This window comes from Culex pipiens, chromosome 3, assembly GCF_016801865.2.
Source record: "Culex pipiens pallens isolate TS chromosome 3, TS_CPP_V2, whole genome shotgun sequence".
NCBI lineage: Eukaryota > Metazoa > Arthropoda > Insecta > Diptera > Culicidae > Culex > Culex pipiens.
Window position 1 is genome coordinate 159,631,261 of NC_068939.1, and position 15,224 is coordinate 159,646,484.

Consider the following 15,224-nt stretch of genomic DNA (forward strand, 5'->3'; position numbering starts at 1 on the left):
GATTTCTTACGTTCTAAATTTTGTTGCATAGCAAGGGATTCGTTGTCTAACGACGAAAACCGCAAAAAAAATACGTACTGCAAGTCTAGAATAGATTGGATACATCTTAGAAACTTTTCGGCTCCTAAAAGAATCTCGGAATTTAGACTCTCTCGAATTTGTCGAAATCTTTCGTTTCTTGTGAGCTTCTTGAAAAGCATCTAGCTGTAAGCTTTTCAGTGCATCTTACTCAAAAAAATATATCATTCATTTATTATTTACTACACTGCCAGCAAGAAACTAAAATCATTTAGAAACTGGTGACTATTAGCTGCCTTTCAAAAAAACCAACAATTAGATCACATTCATTCAAAATCCTCTTTGTCAGTCCCGTTCATTTGTACAAAATATCCGCCATTCAACCCCCTCCTCCATGAAACAACCCGTGTGGTAAAACTTTTTGTATCGAAATTAACCCAACCCAATATTTAGTTGCACAAAAATCAATTTAATATAAAAAAATAGTGATTCAACTAACAATTACTTTTGACAAGTTTTTTAACACCAGTTACCACTAGAAAGAGAGAGAGGAGGCATTACGTCACGCAGAACTACACAACACAGTCCCCACACTCACACACCACCACCACCAACAACCACCACCACACCCAGTTACACGCTTAAAATGGCTGGAATTTAAACTCTGCACATTTTCACCACTTTTTACCCTTTTATTATATACGATATGAATTCTTTTTCGTAACCATTTCTTTTAGTTATGTATTCTAGATACGTTAGTTTTGTCATGATTGAAATTAGCCACGTTACCTTTCACCTTTCCACTTTGCCAGTTGATTCTGGGAATCGAAAATTTACTCAAAACAGTGCTGCCAGTTTTCATTATGGTTTGCAAAATTGGCCCCCAAAACAAAAAAAAAAACAAAACGCTCAGAATCAACGCCCCAGTTAGTTTTCCGATTGCTTGATTTTTTCTTCCTTAAAAACTTCCTTTGAAACCTTTCTTTGCCCTAAACCCGTCTCGAAATTCTAATCTTGGACTGATCTTTTTTTCCGTGTCATCCTCCCACGCTGAACACAAAGAAAATGCTCGCGGTCGAAACGCATCGACGTCATCTCCCGGATAACGTTCCCGCTCGTGTTTGCCCTGTTCAATCTGGTCTACTGGAGCACCTACCTCTTCCGGGAAGAGGAGGAGGAGTAGGCGCTGTCAGAGGATGACATTTATTATGCTATTATTGAAGGAACATCAAATATGAGAAACTATGTAGTCATAACGTTAGTAGTGCTAGGGATAGTGCGAGAGAGGCGAAGCAAAATCCATCAGTGAAATTAATTTCGAAGTAGTTTGTACGAAAAATCAAGAAAGGGGTAGCAAAAAAAAAAGTTTTAACACAGTATAACACACTATGCAAATTACAGCGTAACCAGACGTTAAAAATAATCTGTTGTCGAACCCACACAAGAAAAATACTGCTCAACAAATTAACAAAAACACAACCACACACATATGAGAAATAATCAAACCGAAACATTTTTTAAAACAATAACAACAACAACCAAACACAGATCTCATGCTCAATCAGACTCACACACATCTCTAGATTATCTCGCACTTTCATCTTCTGCTGAACTTTTATCCGCCAAACGAATAGCAAAAATCATCGGACATTCTCGAATTATGTGTCTATGTCACTGTGAAAAAAACAAACAAACAAATGTGCGTGTGTAACAACGTGTTTACAGCACACACACACACATACAATCACTCACTCTTATACGAATACGCAAAAACAAATCAGATTTATAAATGAAGCTTACGTAGTAAGCCGTGGTTGTTGAGTTACGTAATTAATAAAAATGCATAGCAAACAGTACAATTTTTGTTTTGCCGAACAAAAAAAAATACAGTCAAACAATAGTCAAAGCAGGCCAGGAAAAAGTAATAAACAAACACACACACACACACAAACATATTATAATTGTCTATACTGGTAATCGTTCTACACTGTACGAAATTGCACACACAAACAAAATATACACATGCAAGACATAAGTTGAACACACGGAATGGGTGGAAATGTGTACCTTACTGTTTTCCCAAATGGATGTTTTCCTAGGTATTGTTTAGCGAGTTTCCCGAATACACAAAAAAAAACAACAAAATTAATAATTTTATTATGTTTCAACATCCAAAAGTTGAAAAGTTAAAAACCAGTACAATTTAAAGTCTTTTTGATAAAATACTAAATAGAGGTGGGCAGAATTGACCGATTCTTAGCGAAGCTACACCAAAATGTCACATTTTTCAATTTTTAATATGAAAAAAATCATTTTTATTATGATGCAATAATTGCAATGTGCTTTAAATGCGTTTTCTTACCTTAAAAGCCAAGAATATTGACCAAATGTGGTCTGCAAGCCATTGAACGGGAGAGGAGTTTTTTCATAAATCTGCTCCTTTCGTTGTCCCGTCACGAAAAGAAATGGCTGGCAAAAACTCAAATTTCAACAAATTCTTTCAGTTCAAGGAGCAAAAGATTCGTTTTTTTAATTTGTGATAATGTGTAGAAGAGCAAGAGTTTTTAAAAATCAAACTGGCAAAACTGTAGCGATTTTTGTAGTGTGCCTTTTAAAAGTCCAGTTTTACGATGTTGTCCCGTCACGCTACATTTTTATTTCAGGAGAAGCACAGGTACTATATGGTTAATTCTGCATGATATTTCTTTTTACGAAAATCAATTATCTATCCAAATATGTTATAACATTGGGGGGTTTCTTCTTTTATTTTGCCACTACAGCCAAAACGCTGAAAAAAACATGGATTTTTTTTTAAAAGGACCCGAAGAATCGGTCAATTGCTCTTTTTCATGAGCTGCTCGAAACGAGAGCGGCTCTTTCGAACGGCTCTTTGGCACTTTTTCAAAAATATTGATATAAAGTCGTCTTTCAAACATGGCTTTTGAATATTACGTGATCAAATTATTTCAAGATTTCCTAACATGTTTTCTTTATATGAGTTTTGAAAATTTATTAAGGCTTGAAAACTCTTTTTTAAATACATCGATATTTTTTTTAATAAAAAATAAATCAGAGCATTTCATGTCAAATTATTAATACTGAATAATTTAATATTCCATTGTTTATTAAATCAAATCACAAATAAAATTAAAAGAGCATTCATAATAACATTTAAGATTGAATATTCAATACATGCATTTCCAGTGATGAAAAAACAAATTTAATTTGTCAAATTGTTGGAAGTTTGGTGAAAATTTAATGCATTTTCTACTAATATAAGTTCGTTTATGATGATATCTTTCAGTCTAAGAGCGTTCTTTCAAAAAAGCGAAGTTTCAAAATGGCGGCTCTTTTTGTGAACCGTGGCTCGTTCGCTTATTCTAGTGAGCCCGCTCGCTCATTTTTGCCCACCTCTAGTTCTAAACAAATGACAAAAATAACCAAAGTGTCGGTCGAAAAGAAAACGGCATTGCAGTGCACCATGGAAAATTGAAATGAATTAAAATTCAATTTTCAGATTTTTTATTCATTGAAAAATGACAATAGTGCAAAAGCTAAAATAAAAATTAAAAAATTTGGAAAAAAAACCTAAAATAAAAATAAACAGAATCTGGTCTAACATCAAATTGATAAAATTTGTTATGAGCAATAAACCTTCTCACTTTTCCACATACGACAATTTTAAGATTTGCTATAAATTCACAGTAATAAGGCCGATTCACTGAAATTTTAAAGTATCCAAAGCAACTTTCATGCAAGTTTAGTTTAGGGATTTTTTTAATCATCTTTGTCTCTTTGAAGAATCTGAGCCAAGATTTACATAAAAGGACAATATTTCATAGAAAAATGGAATATATAAATATTTTGAAAAGCAGCATGAGAACTAGAGGTGGGCAAAACCGCTCTTTTTAGGAGACGCTCATTTTCGTTCGCTCATTAAAAAGAACCGCTCTTTTGAACGGCTCTTTTGCTCTTTTTCAAAGTTTGGATAAAAAGGGTTTTTTTAAAGGATCGAGTGATTTTATAAGTTTTTTCACATTGGACTTTTATAAATTATTTGATAAAACAAATTAAAACTGAAAACGAGATGATGCCCTTGGAAACCATAGGTCTTGTGGTCTCTTTGTCAAGATTTCTACTCAAACCTAAACATTCGAGTAATTGAATGGCATCCAAACTTAAAACTAGGATGCTGGAAAAATGGTTTTTAATTGTGTTTATTTCTGCAAGAATTGAACTTATGCTGATGTTTTATTTGGAGAAAATATTCTGTGAAATCTTTTCTACATTCTGATTTAATCGATAAAGTCTATAAACGCTAAAGTTTAATCGGACAAAAGAGTTTTTTTTTTTTTTCAAAAATCTCTAAACTATTCAGTAGATTTTTGGTGATATTTTACAAATTATGCAATTTGAAATGCTCAAATTCGTATTCTGGTAATACTTTAGTGTACAATCAATTGTACAATGATTTTTTTTTCGTTTTGTTTAGACAATCATTTACATTTGAGATACATTTTTTTAAGCATTGAAATGTTTGAAATTGCATTTCCAATTCTAAAAAACAAATTTAATACTATTTTTTTGGAAATTCAATAAATTATATTTATAATTTAAATCAAGCCATCTTGAAACGGTTCTTTTAAAAGACCAAAAGTTAAAAAGAACCGCGGTTCTTTTTTTCTGAGCCACGGTTCGTTCGTTCTTTTCAGTGAACCGGCTCTTTGAGCGGCTCGCTCTTTTTTTGCCCATCTCTAAATGAGAACGGAATTACCAATCGATTTGGTGTCTTCGGCATTCTTAGAGGTACTGATGGAAGGGTTCAGGAATAAACATTGTGACTTTGATCATTTTTAAGATGTGTTTGAAACACTACTTTTGAGCAATGTTCCAGCAAGACCCAAAAATAATTGGCAGTTTTGTCATTTTTTGATTAAAAAAAATGATAATTTGAAAACATCCCAAACAAAATTGAAAAAAGACTTATTTCCAGACGTAAAATTGAATTTGCAAAAAAATAATTAAGAATTACATCGTTTTTGAGATAATTTTACAAAATGTTCAGAATGTTCCGATGTCCTTTCACGTTGAATATTGAACCTCTGAAAGAAAGAGAAAAGGGAACCTGAAAATGATAGATTTTGATTATTTCTAATCCAACGGGATATTCTAGTAATTTCAAATTAAAAAGTACCTGCCGCATTTTTTTCTTTGGTCATAATAAAGAGCCTAGATGGAGGGGCGAAATGTTACTCTCATTCCAGCTGCCAAACAGTGTTCCAATCGAGCGTCAAGACCTTGCGAGGATGAGGTTGAAATACCTTTCAATTACCTAAGTTGCATTTTACTGCCTGTTTTGTGAATTTTATGATATTCCATCAGAATTTCCAAAATTGTTATGATGAACAAATTTTTAGAAAAAAAAAATTAAGTCACCGATAATTCAAAACGGAAAATTTTGCCTGAACTTCAATGCTACTAATTGTTATGTTTTGGTACTATTGGTACACAGTGAGTTTGAAGAGAATTAGTCGAAAATTTCCAGTCATTGTCTGGTTCATGTTATCACTTGAAATTAAACACAACGGAAACGGTTTGTGGCAGAATCTCTAATCTAAACTGTTTATTTTCAATTGAGACAGAACAAATTATGCGATTTCTAATAAACCTTTTAAAACACCAAGAACGACTGATATTTATTTCAGCACATTATTTCGTCCATAAGCATACAAGTAAAGGTACACTAACGACATAAACTGCTTGCTCTACAACTATTTTTCATTTTTGTAGTTTTTTTAAAGGCCCAATACACAACATTTCTATTTTTTGCTTTTTGGGTGCTTTTAAAACCGCCTTGAGGTATTCAAAGACGCTCAAAAAGCAAAAAAAAATCTAAATTTGTTTATTGGACCTTTTGAGAACAAAAAACTCCAGAATTGCATCAAGCTTCCGATAACCCCTAGAATTCCCCTTAGAATTTTCAAGCCCAAATCATCGAGTAGGCCAACTGTGTTTCAACGAAATATCGGATTCAATGCAACCTTACACTACCGTCTTACAACAACTCTCTAGCGCTGCGGCAATGATGTTTGGCGCGTGTGTCATCAATTTTATACTGCAAATCAGAATAAAAACCTAAAATTCACACACACTAACTCTAAGCATCTGTGGATGATCAGCTAGATCGTGTATGATTTGTATTACAAGTTTAGCTAACAAAAAAATAAAAAATAACATAAAAACGTTTAAAATACAGGGTTACAAACGCGTTACAAGTGAAAGAGAAACGTTGTAAAAATAGAGCAGAGACAGGTGATGGTATAAATAATATGAAAACATTGAGTAGTGTTACAGTTTGAGCATTATCGTACTCAACAAAAAAACGTCACGAAGGTGCTGAGAAAGAATCTTTCCCCTCAACAATCGTTTTGTTTTGAATGCATTTAAACCTCCGCCACGCGTTGTGGCGAAATTTTTATACAAACTAGCGTTTTCAAGCGACAGAAAAAAAAACAACGTATTTTCACTCACAGATTGCTTTTCTTTAAAACGCCAGTTTTTAACAAAACAAACAAGCAGTAGGCTGTGAGCAACTTCTGGTTGGACACTTAAACATTTTGAAGGTTATGTTTGATTGGGATTAAATTTCACGGCGGAAACTAAACTAAAGATGCTGCCAATCAAATTTAGAGATGATTTCCTTAAAAAAAAAGTTTTCTGCTCCAAATTTGGTTTGATTAAGTCCCCGAGTATCAACTCAGCAGTTTAGGTAAATGTTGTGAGTGTAAATTAAAAATGAGAATTTAGTCCGGGAAAATACTCAAACAACATCCCCCCAAGAGTTTAACATAAATCGATAACCATATTATTTGGTAGTGAATGTTGATACCGTTAAAATCATACGATCAATCAACAACAAAGAAAAACAGTATATCATTGTAAGAATATGCGCTAGGGAAATAACAATCAATCAGTTGTTTACTGTACATTTTTTATTAAACCAACTTAAAGGCAAAACGATACACGAAAGAATTTTATTACACGTTATCACTAAAAGGAAGGGAAAATAATGGGAAGAAACTTATGGTCTAGCCAAAGCATGGTAAACACAATTACAGCTGTAAATTTTTTACAGGCTAAGATTTGTCTTTCTTTTTTCCTAAAACTAAAACATGAAAACTGTGTATAAGTTACATAAATTAGGTTTAAGAATTATTGTTTCGAGAGGATGTAAGGAAGAAAAAAATAAATTATATACAAAATACTCGTTTAAATAATTCGCATCCGCTCTTTCATTCGACTATCACATTTGTATCCTTAAAGTTTCTCTCTCTATCGTTATGGCGACTCTGGTAACGGAACTTCCTCCCCTCCCCCTTCGATTCACTTCTTCGTATTCTCCCGGATCCACTCCATGTACTCGCTGACGCGGGTGTAAACTCCGGGATAGCCCGGCTCGCCGCACTTGTTCCCGAACGAAACGACCCCGACCTGGGTCCAGCGCGCTTCGACCAGCATCATCAGCGGTCCGCCGGAATCGCCCTGGCACGCGTCGACGCCACCCTCGGAGAACCCGGCGCACAGGAAGTTGTCCGTGATGGGCTGGAAGTACGCGTGGTTGCAGTCCTCGTTGCGCCACACCGGCAGCGTCGCCTGCTGCTGCTTGGTCGACTCCTTGCCGCCGTAGTAGGTCGTTCCCCAGCCGACGACGGTGGCGCGGCGACCGGCCATCCTGTCCTTCGAGGGCAGGTTGGGCTTGGGGAGACACACCGGGATCACGTACTTGGACTTGCGAACCGGTCGGTCCAGCACGAGGAGGGCGATGTCGTTGTAGAACCCGACGCGCGAGAACTTGGGATGGGCTCGAACTTCCGTCACTCGGAAGGTCACCGGTGCCGATGGTTCGCCATCCGTCGACAGGTCAATGTCTCCAAGGCGGACGGTGAACTGGCGCGCCGCAAACGGCCTCTGCCGGGAGTCCCGCGTGCAATGAGCAGCTGTCAGGATGTACTTGGTGCCGACCAGCGAACCTCCGCACCAGAACTCGGTTCGCTTGGGGCCGTGCAGGAAAATGGCGGCCATCCACGGCCACTGACCAACCGGAGCTTCAATACCACCGACGATACGTCCGGACGAGTACTCCTGCTGACCACAGTCCTCCGGATCGACAAAGTTGTCCAGAATCGGTTTAAGGGTCGCGGCCAAAGCCTGCTCCGTAGTGGTCGTCACGGTAAACACCGGAAGCAGGGGACGCTTCGTGGTCGTCGGCTTTGTCGTCACCGGACTCAACACCAAGCTTTGCGACGTCGTTTGAGGTATCGGACGCTGCGTTGGTTTCTGCGTGGTCAACACCGTACTGGCCGGCGTTGGACAACACACTCCCGGAACGAACAAACTTTTAAAGCACAACGATTCCCTCAAATGAGTCAGATCCAGCAGCAACCCCGGACACGTGCTCAAATCCTCGCACCGTCCAGGTCGTCCATCCGGTGTCGTGCACCGGTTCTCGGCGTCTTTCGTCGATTCGACGATCTTATCTGCAAAAAAAAAACACAAAATTCAAACTCTCATCCACAACCCAAAACAATCCCAAAACTTACGAACTGGCGCCGGCTTCTTGGTAGTCTCCACGTGGGCCGGATCCTTTCGCTTGACCTTGTTCTTCTTCTTCTTTTTCTTCTTCTGCATGGAACTGGACGGCGTCGCCGCGGCCACATCTTCCTTTTTCTGCACCTCCAAAATTTCCTCCACCGTGACCTCCGTCACAACGGGCGGCTCAATCGTAGTAGTCGTGGTCGTCGTCGTCGTCGTGGGTATCTCCTGTGACAACTCAACCTCGGAACCCCCAACTCGCTTTATCAACGGCTCAATACTCTTCGTCACGTTCGGTCCCCAAACCGAGCTCGTCAAGGTCAAAATCGCCGCCGGTATGTTCTCCTTGGTGTCCTTGTTCACCGAGTTGACCGCGCTGGGCTCCTGCCCCTTGGTTATGTTCACGATGTACCGCCCGACCGTGTTCAACGCGCCCAACGTTTGCGAGATCTTGTTGAAATCCGGCGCCCACAACCGACTACCTCCTCCGCCATCCGTGCTGGTCTGAAAAATCGCAAAATTTAATTACAGATTACAGTCCAAAAAACCCAATCACACAAACACTACCTCCTCTTCCGGTTCCTCCTCTTCCTCCTCTTCCTCCTCCTCCTCCTCATCATCATCCTCCTCGTCATCCTCACTGTCGTCATCATCGTCGTCGTCCCCCAGGATATCGCCGAAGAAATCGTCCTCGTCGTCGTCGTCATCGTCGGCCGGCTTCTTCTGTTTCACCTTCTTGGGCTTTGGCGTCACCAGCAGGGCCGTTGGTAAGGTGGTCGAACCGGAAGTGCCCTGTAAACGAGAACCTTTCGAGAGATTACCGATTGTGAGTTGGGGTGGATTCTTGAGATAAGAAAACTCCAAAAATTTAAACACGTTTATTTCAGCAAAACAAAGTATCTCACGTCTCCATGTAATTGACACCCGTTTCATTTTTACATGGAGACGCATGGTCTCTTAGGGTATAATATCAAAATCGATTTTGCAGCACAGCAATGTTTCAGTTCCTTATGGGGTCCTCTGTCATTTTTGGACGATTCAAAAAGATTTTTGTTCCAAAAGACTTAAACCAAAAATGGGTTTATTGTCACGCGTTTTCGCCTTTTTTACAAGTGTCCTTACAAACTGTGTATACAGTACACGTACGCGACTGCCGGTGGGTTAAATAAAAAAAATCCTATTGAATTACGATTATAATTTTTATAAAACAATTTCATAAAAGTTGCCTCCACTCCCAATTTCTTTAAAATTGTCTCTAAATAGAGTAAGAAAAACAAAAAAGTTTTGCTAAAACTGTAATGTAAAAACAGTTAGGCCAATTTCCAAAGGTTCAAATTTATGAAATCAAATTTCAAATCCTTTTAAATTACAAACTATAAATTATTAACTACAAAAACAAATTTTCTAAATTACCAATAAAAAATGTTAGTTTTTTTATGTAACAAAAGAGTCATTTTGAAGAGTGTAACAATGCTCTACAACAGTGATGCTCAACCTTCTTCTAGGCCGGTACCCCCTGCCATGTAAATCAAGTAGGCCTGGTACCCCCGTTGAGAATCGCTGCTCTACAATATTAATCACACTGAATCAAAATATCAAGCTAAGGATTTAATTGCACTTTTAAATACTAGCAATCATAATTTCACTAAAAATAAAAGAAACGATATTTGGTCCCGTGCCCCCCGTAATCAAAATATTTCATATGCGTGTGCTTTAACTCCAAAATGGTGAACTTTATTAATGTACTTTTTGATTGCAAGTTTGATTTAGCTTGTAAAACATTTTTTTATGAATTTATTTTTCAAAAATGTATATCATAAGAAACACATTTTGCAGCATCATGTACTATGGCTCAAAAGATGTGCCTTTGAATCCCATAAAACATATCAAAATTGTTTAAAAATTTAAGGAATTCCGTTTTAGGGACCCCTTTTTTGATAGCCCTAATCAATTGCTAACGATAAAATTATCGAGGGTCGATAACGATGACGATAATTCTATCGTTATCGTTATTTTTTTGATTCTATCGCCGATAATGGACGATAACTTTTCAATGCTTTCACTAAGAATATATTTTTTGGAAATGTGGTAAGTTTCAAAGTATAAATACTCGAAACTGTCCACAAAACACCACATTTTTCGAAAGAACTGAAATTTTCAATATCAAATATCAAACGAAGCGAAATAATGTATGCTTTTTCACTTCATTTCAGTTTTTTTAAATACTAAAACTTTCACAAATACCATATTTTTTCGAAAACAGCCAAATTTAAAAAAAATGCAATATGCGTATCAAACGAAGCGAAATTTGTTTTGAAGCTTCACATTATTAGAGTTTTTTTTTGTTGGAAAATACTAAAATTTTCACAAAATACCGTATTTTTTGAAGGTACTCAAACTTTCATGATTTGTAATATGGGTATCAAACGAAGCGAAATTTGATATGCATTTTAAGTTTATTAGAGTTTTTATGAAACACTCAAGAACGTAAATTTCCGCACTGTGCTCCAAGGCTACGCCCATACAGTCCCGTGGGGATTTGGGAGGGGATGTTTTTGTTGTGCACTATTGGCAAAAGTGCAGGGAACCCATGCGACTTTTAAAAGTGAACGGAATATTTTTGGGAGGTTCGGAATGGGGGTTAGAGGAATTTCATCGGGCTGATGAAAATGCTTGAATGCGTATTGTACTAAATGATTTGGATGTTTGTAAGTGTAAATGTGAGTCTGTAGTGTATTATCTAATAAGCATATAGTTTTGTTATAATAATAAATAATAAATATAATTAATATAGTAAATAGAAAAAATATAATAAATATGATAAATATAATAATATGATCAAAATAATTCCAGGAAGCTGTTAAAAAACAGAAATTTGAAATATAAATGCTCCGGATGGTTCCCACGCTGTTTTAGAAAGTTTCGTTAATTTAGGCAATTTAAACATATATGGTATGATGAGATGGTATGTTACAGGAGAGGAATAGGACAAGGAATAATATGAACATTTAAATAAATCATATTGTGAGTAGATAAATTTACATGTAGACATTTAGTTGAAAATAATTCCAGGAAGCTGTAAAAAATAACAATAATTTAAAAACTAATACTCCAGATGGAACCACAAATAATAAAAGAGACAGAGACACAAGAATCCAAACACGCGGCTTCGCACCTTCCACAGAATTCGACATAAACACGACCACGAATACAGCACAAAAAGAACACCACAAAAATCCATCTTCCCGGCACTGCTGCTCACACGATACTCAGGTGGAATTTTGAATGCATTTCACCTAATTTTTGTTTGTAAATCACCAAAAATCTTCACAAAATATCATAAATTCTTGAAAATGTCCATATTTCTATAATTTGGGTATCGAACAATGCAAAATTTTATATGAAACATACAAAACTGTAATGTATGTTTGAAGCATGCAAAATATCGCTTCGTTTGGTACACATATTGCAAATGTTGAAAATTTAAATATTTTCGAAAAAATACGGTATTTTGTGATAATTTAATATTAAAAAAAATAATAAGGATTTTTTAAATATTAAAATTTTCACGAAATGTATTTTTTCGAAAATATTTAAATTTTCAGCTTACAAAATTTCGCTGCGTTTGATATCTATTTTGCAAATTTAAAAAAATGAGTACTTGTAAAAAATATATAGTATTTTGTGAAAATGTTAGTATTATCCAACAAAAAAAAACACTTATAAACTTTCACATATTTTGAAAATTTGTTTTCGTTTGATACCCTTATTGCAAATTTTGAAAATTTGAGTATTTTCAAAAAAATCGCTATTTTGTGCAAATTTTAGTTTTTAACAAAAAACAATCTAGTTAATCATTCGCATTCACATTCGCATGGAGATGGTAATCTTAGCGGGTTCTAGTTAATTAAGCGTCAATCTAGTTAATCAAGCAAAAAAGCATACAAGATTTCGCTTCGAAAATATTCCAAATTTAAGTATTTTCGAAAAAGCATGGTATTTTGTGAAAATTTTAGTATTTGTCAAAAAAAAAATCTAATGAAGTGAAAAAGCGTACAAAATTTTGCTTTGTTTGCAAATTATTCAAATTTGCAGAATTTTGTGAAAAGTATTATAAGTATTTATACTTTGTAATATTTATACTCGAAAATTTAACACGATTTTGTTGAATTAAGTCGATTTTAGAAAAAAAAAATAAAATGAATATTCGTAAGACAATTAGACATAAAACATACAAATTTAGAAACTTAGTTATAATTTGCAAAAATCTAGAGAAATATATTTACGTATAAAGATGAAAAACGAACCCATTGAATCAAAGATTCTCAAAAAATAATAAATAAAAGGATCGGGAAAACAACTGTGTGAGCTGACAAAATTTGACCCTTCTTATATTTAAATTTCGCTGAATAAAAATAACCTAATATATTCTTCTATATATATAAAAAACAAGCCTTACCCGACAAACTTCGTTCTGCCTTTTTTTCGTTTGTTGACGTTTTTAACTTTTTTGCTTATTCAGCCTCCTGTGATCAAAATTTGATTTTACGTAACTTTTCCCATACAATCTGCAGATTTTCCGGAATCGGTTCCAGAGTAAGAACCTTCCTTGGACTTATACGAACCCAACGCAACAAAGAGCACCTCGATCCGACATTCCGTGTTGAATTGATTCGCGTTCGGACAAAACCATCGAAATTTTTTATATATATAGAAGAAGATTTGTGAGGTTTGTTCCAACGCGAATCAGTTCAACACGGAGCGTCGGATCGGGGTGCTCTTTGTTGCGTTGGGTTCGTATAAGTCCATGGAAGGTTCTTACGCCAAAAAGTTACAACTGTGGCCACTCTGGAACCGATTCCGGAAAATCTGCTGATTGTATGGAAAAAGGCTACGTATAAGCAAATTTTGATCACAGGAGGCTGAAAAAGCAAAAGACGCCAACAAACGAAAAAAAATTGGCAGATCGAAGTTTGTCGGGTTAGGCTTGTAAGATATTTATAAATATTTTGGAAAATATATTTCTTCTATTAAAAGATTGACTGAAGGAAAAGTTAAAGTAACGAAATTTGTCAGAGAAAATATATTTAAAGAAAAACAATACATTTGCTCAGAATCTCTCTACCAAATCTTTTCCGTGCGACCACTGCACACCGCGAAAACTGCACGCGGCTGCTGCTGCATTTGTGTGTTACCTTTCGTGCCCACCTTGGCGCTTCCCGGCACCTCGATCAACGCCGGTGCTTTCCGCCCGCCTCCTCCTCCTCCAGCATCGGCCTTCTTTCCTCCTCCTCCGCCACCATCATCCGCTTGACAAACTGCAATAAAGAGCGTCGTCACGATCAACGCTGAAAATAGAAGCAGAAGAAATAGAGAAATGAGCAAAAAACGAAAAAAAGTGCAAGTGAACAAACAGAAGAGAAGTAAAGAAAAAAGTGCCAAAAAAGCTCCGCGCGCGCGCCGCACGATTAGGTAATTCGTGTTAACACCTGAGAGACTTGGTTCAAGATTTAGGCCACTACCGACGAACCCCGACAAACACGGCAAGAAGGAGAGAGTGAGGGGAGAGAAGAGTGGCTGTTGCAAACAACTTTAACAATTTGGCCATGGCGGTACTCGGGAGGGTCGTTCAGCTGATGAATGGCCCAGTGACGGAGAGCTTTTTTGACGAGATATTATCTAATCGGTTTCAGGGGTTCACAATTTGTTATAAAGTAGTTGCATTTTTTTAAAGTTTTGGTCTCCCCTTCTTTCTAAATTTCTCAGCAAATCAGAGGGCAAACATAATTTGGCCAAAACAAAATTTACAACCGATTTAAACATTTAAGAATACATTTTATGTAGTTTGTTTATTTATTTATTTTACCAAAATGTAAATTTTAGCCTCCCTTTACCAATTTTACCAAACCAGCCGGGACCCGTGGTGTAGGGGTAAGCGTGATTGCCTCTCACCCAGTCGGCCTGGGTTCGATCCCAGAAGGTCCCGGTGGCATTTTTCGAGACGAGATTTGTCTGATCACGCCTTCCGTCGGAAGGGAAGTAAATGTTGGCCCCGGACTAACCTAAAAAAAAAAGGTTAGGTCGTTAGCTCAGTCCAGGTGTAGGAGTCGTCTCCCTGGGTCCTGTCTCGGTGGAGTCGCTGGTAGCCAGTTGGACAAACAATCCAAAGGTCGTCAGTTCGAATCCCGGGGTGGATGGAAGCTAAGGTGTAAAAAGAGGTTTGCAATTGCCTCAACAATCAAGCCTTCGGACACCTAGTTTCGAGTAGGAATCTCGCAATCGAGAACGCCAAGGCAATGCTGTAGAGCGAATAATTTGATTTTGATTTTGATTTTTTTACCAATTTTGAATTTTGGAGCCACAAATCGACGTTTTCGAGTTATCTTGTCACACTTCACTTTTTGACGATCCGAGAAAAAGGCGTTTTAATGTTTGACCTTAAATAAACAAACACTAGAGCACGCAATGTAAACAAAAACAAACATGTTTTGTTTGGTTAACCATTCTTTGCATTGTCCCAAAGTTTGGTTGAATTTGGTTGCGGGAGGCCCAAGATAAAATTACAAATGTTCACGGTAGTTGGGCATGTACGTGTGTCAAACGCGTTCTGATCT

At 36.8% G+C, this 15,224-nt stretch overlaps 2 protein-coding genes across 22 annotated transcripts in view; one reads left to right on the forward strand and one right to left on the reverse strand.

Annotated features, from left to right (window-relative positions):
- LOC120414134 (glutamate-gated chloride channel) overlaps positions 1–6,934 on the forward strand; it is a 115,596-nt gene extending 108,662 nt beyond the window's left edge. For all 20 annotated transcript variants that reach the window (XM_039575184.2, XM_039575255.2, XM_039575330.2 and 17 more), the window contains one exon: positions 1,081–6,934. In XM_039575184.2, coding sequence (XP_039431118.1) covers positions 1,081–1,201 — 121 coding nt within the window. In that variant the 3' untranslated portion in view covers positions 1,202–6,934. The remainder of the gene's footprint in view (positions 1–1,080) is intronic.
- Positions 6,935–6,988: 54 nt separating this feature from the next.
- The window catches only part of LOC120413936 (clotting factor B), a 41,334-nt gene continuing 33,098 nt past the window's right edge, over positions 6,989–15,224 (reverse strand). The window contains exons 2-5 of one of the 2 annotated variants that reach the window (XM_052709412.1): positions 13,819–13,958; positions 9,178–9,402; positions 8,619–9,114; positions 6,989–8,555 (exon numbers count right to left, since the gene is read on the reverse strand). In XM_052709412.1, coding sequence (XP_052565372.1) covers positions 7,402–8,555; positions 8,619–9,114; positions 9,178–9,402; positions 13,819–13,958 — 2,015 coding nt within the window. In that variant the 3' untranslated portion in view covers positions 6,989–7,401. Of the gene's footprint in view, positions 8,556–8,618; positions 9,115–9,177; positions 9,417–13,805; positions 13,959–15,224 lie in introns of both variants that reach the window. The other variant, XM_052709411.1, reaches the window with a different exon arrangement.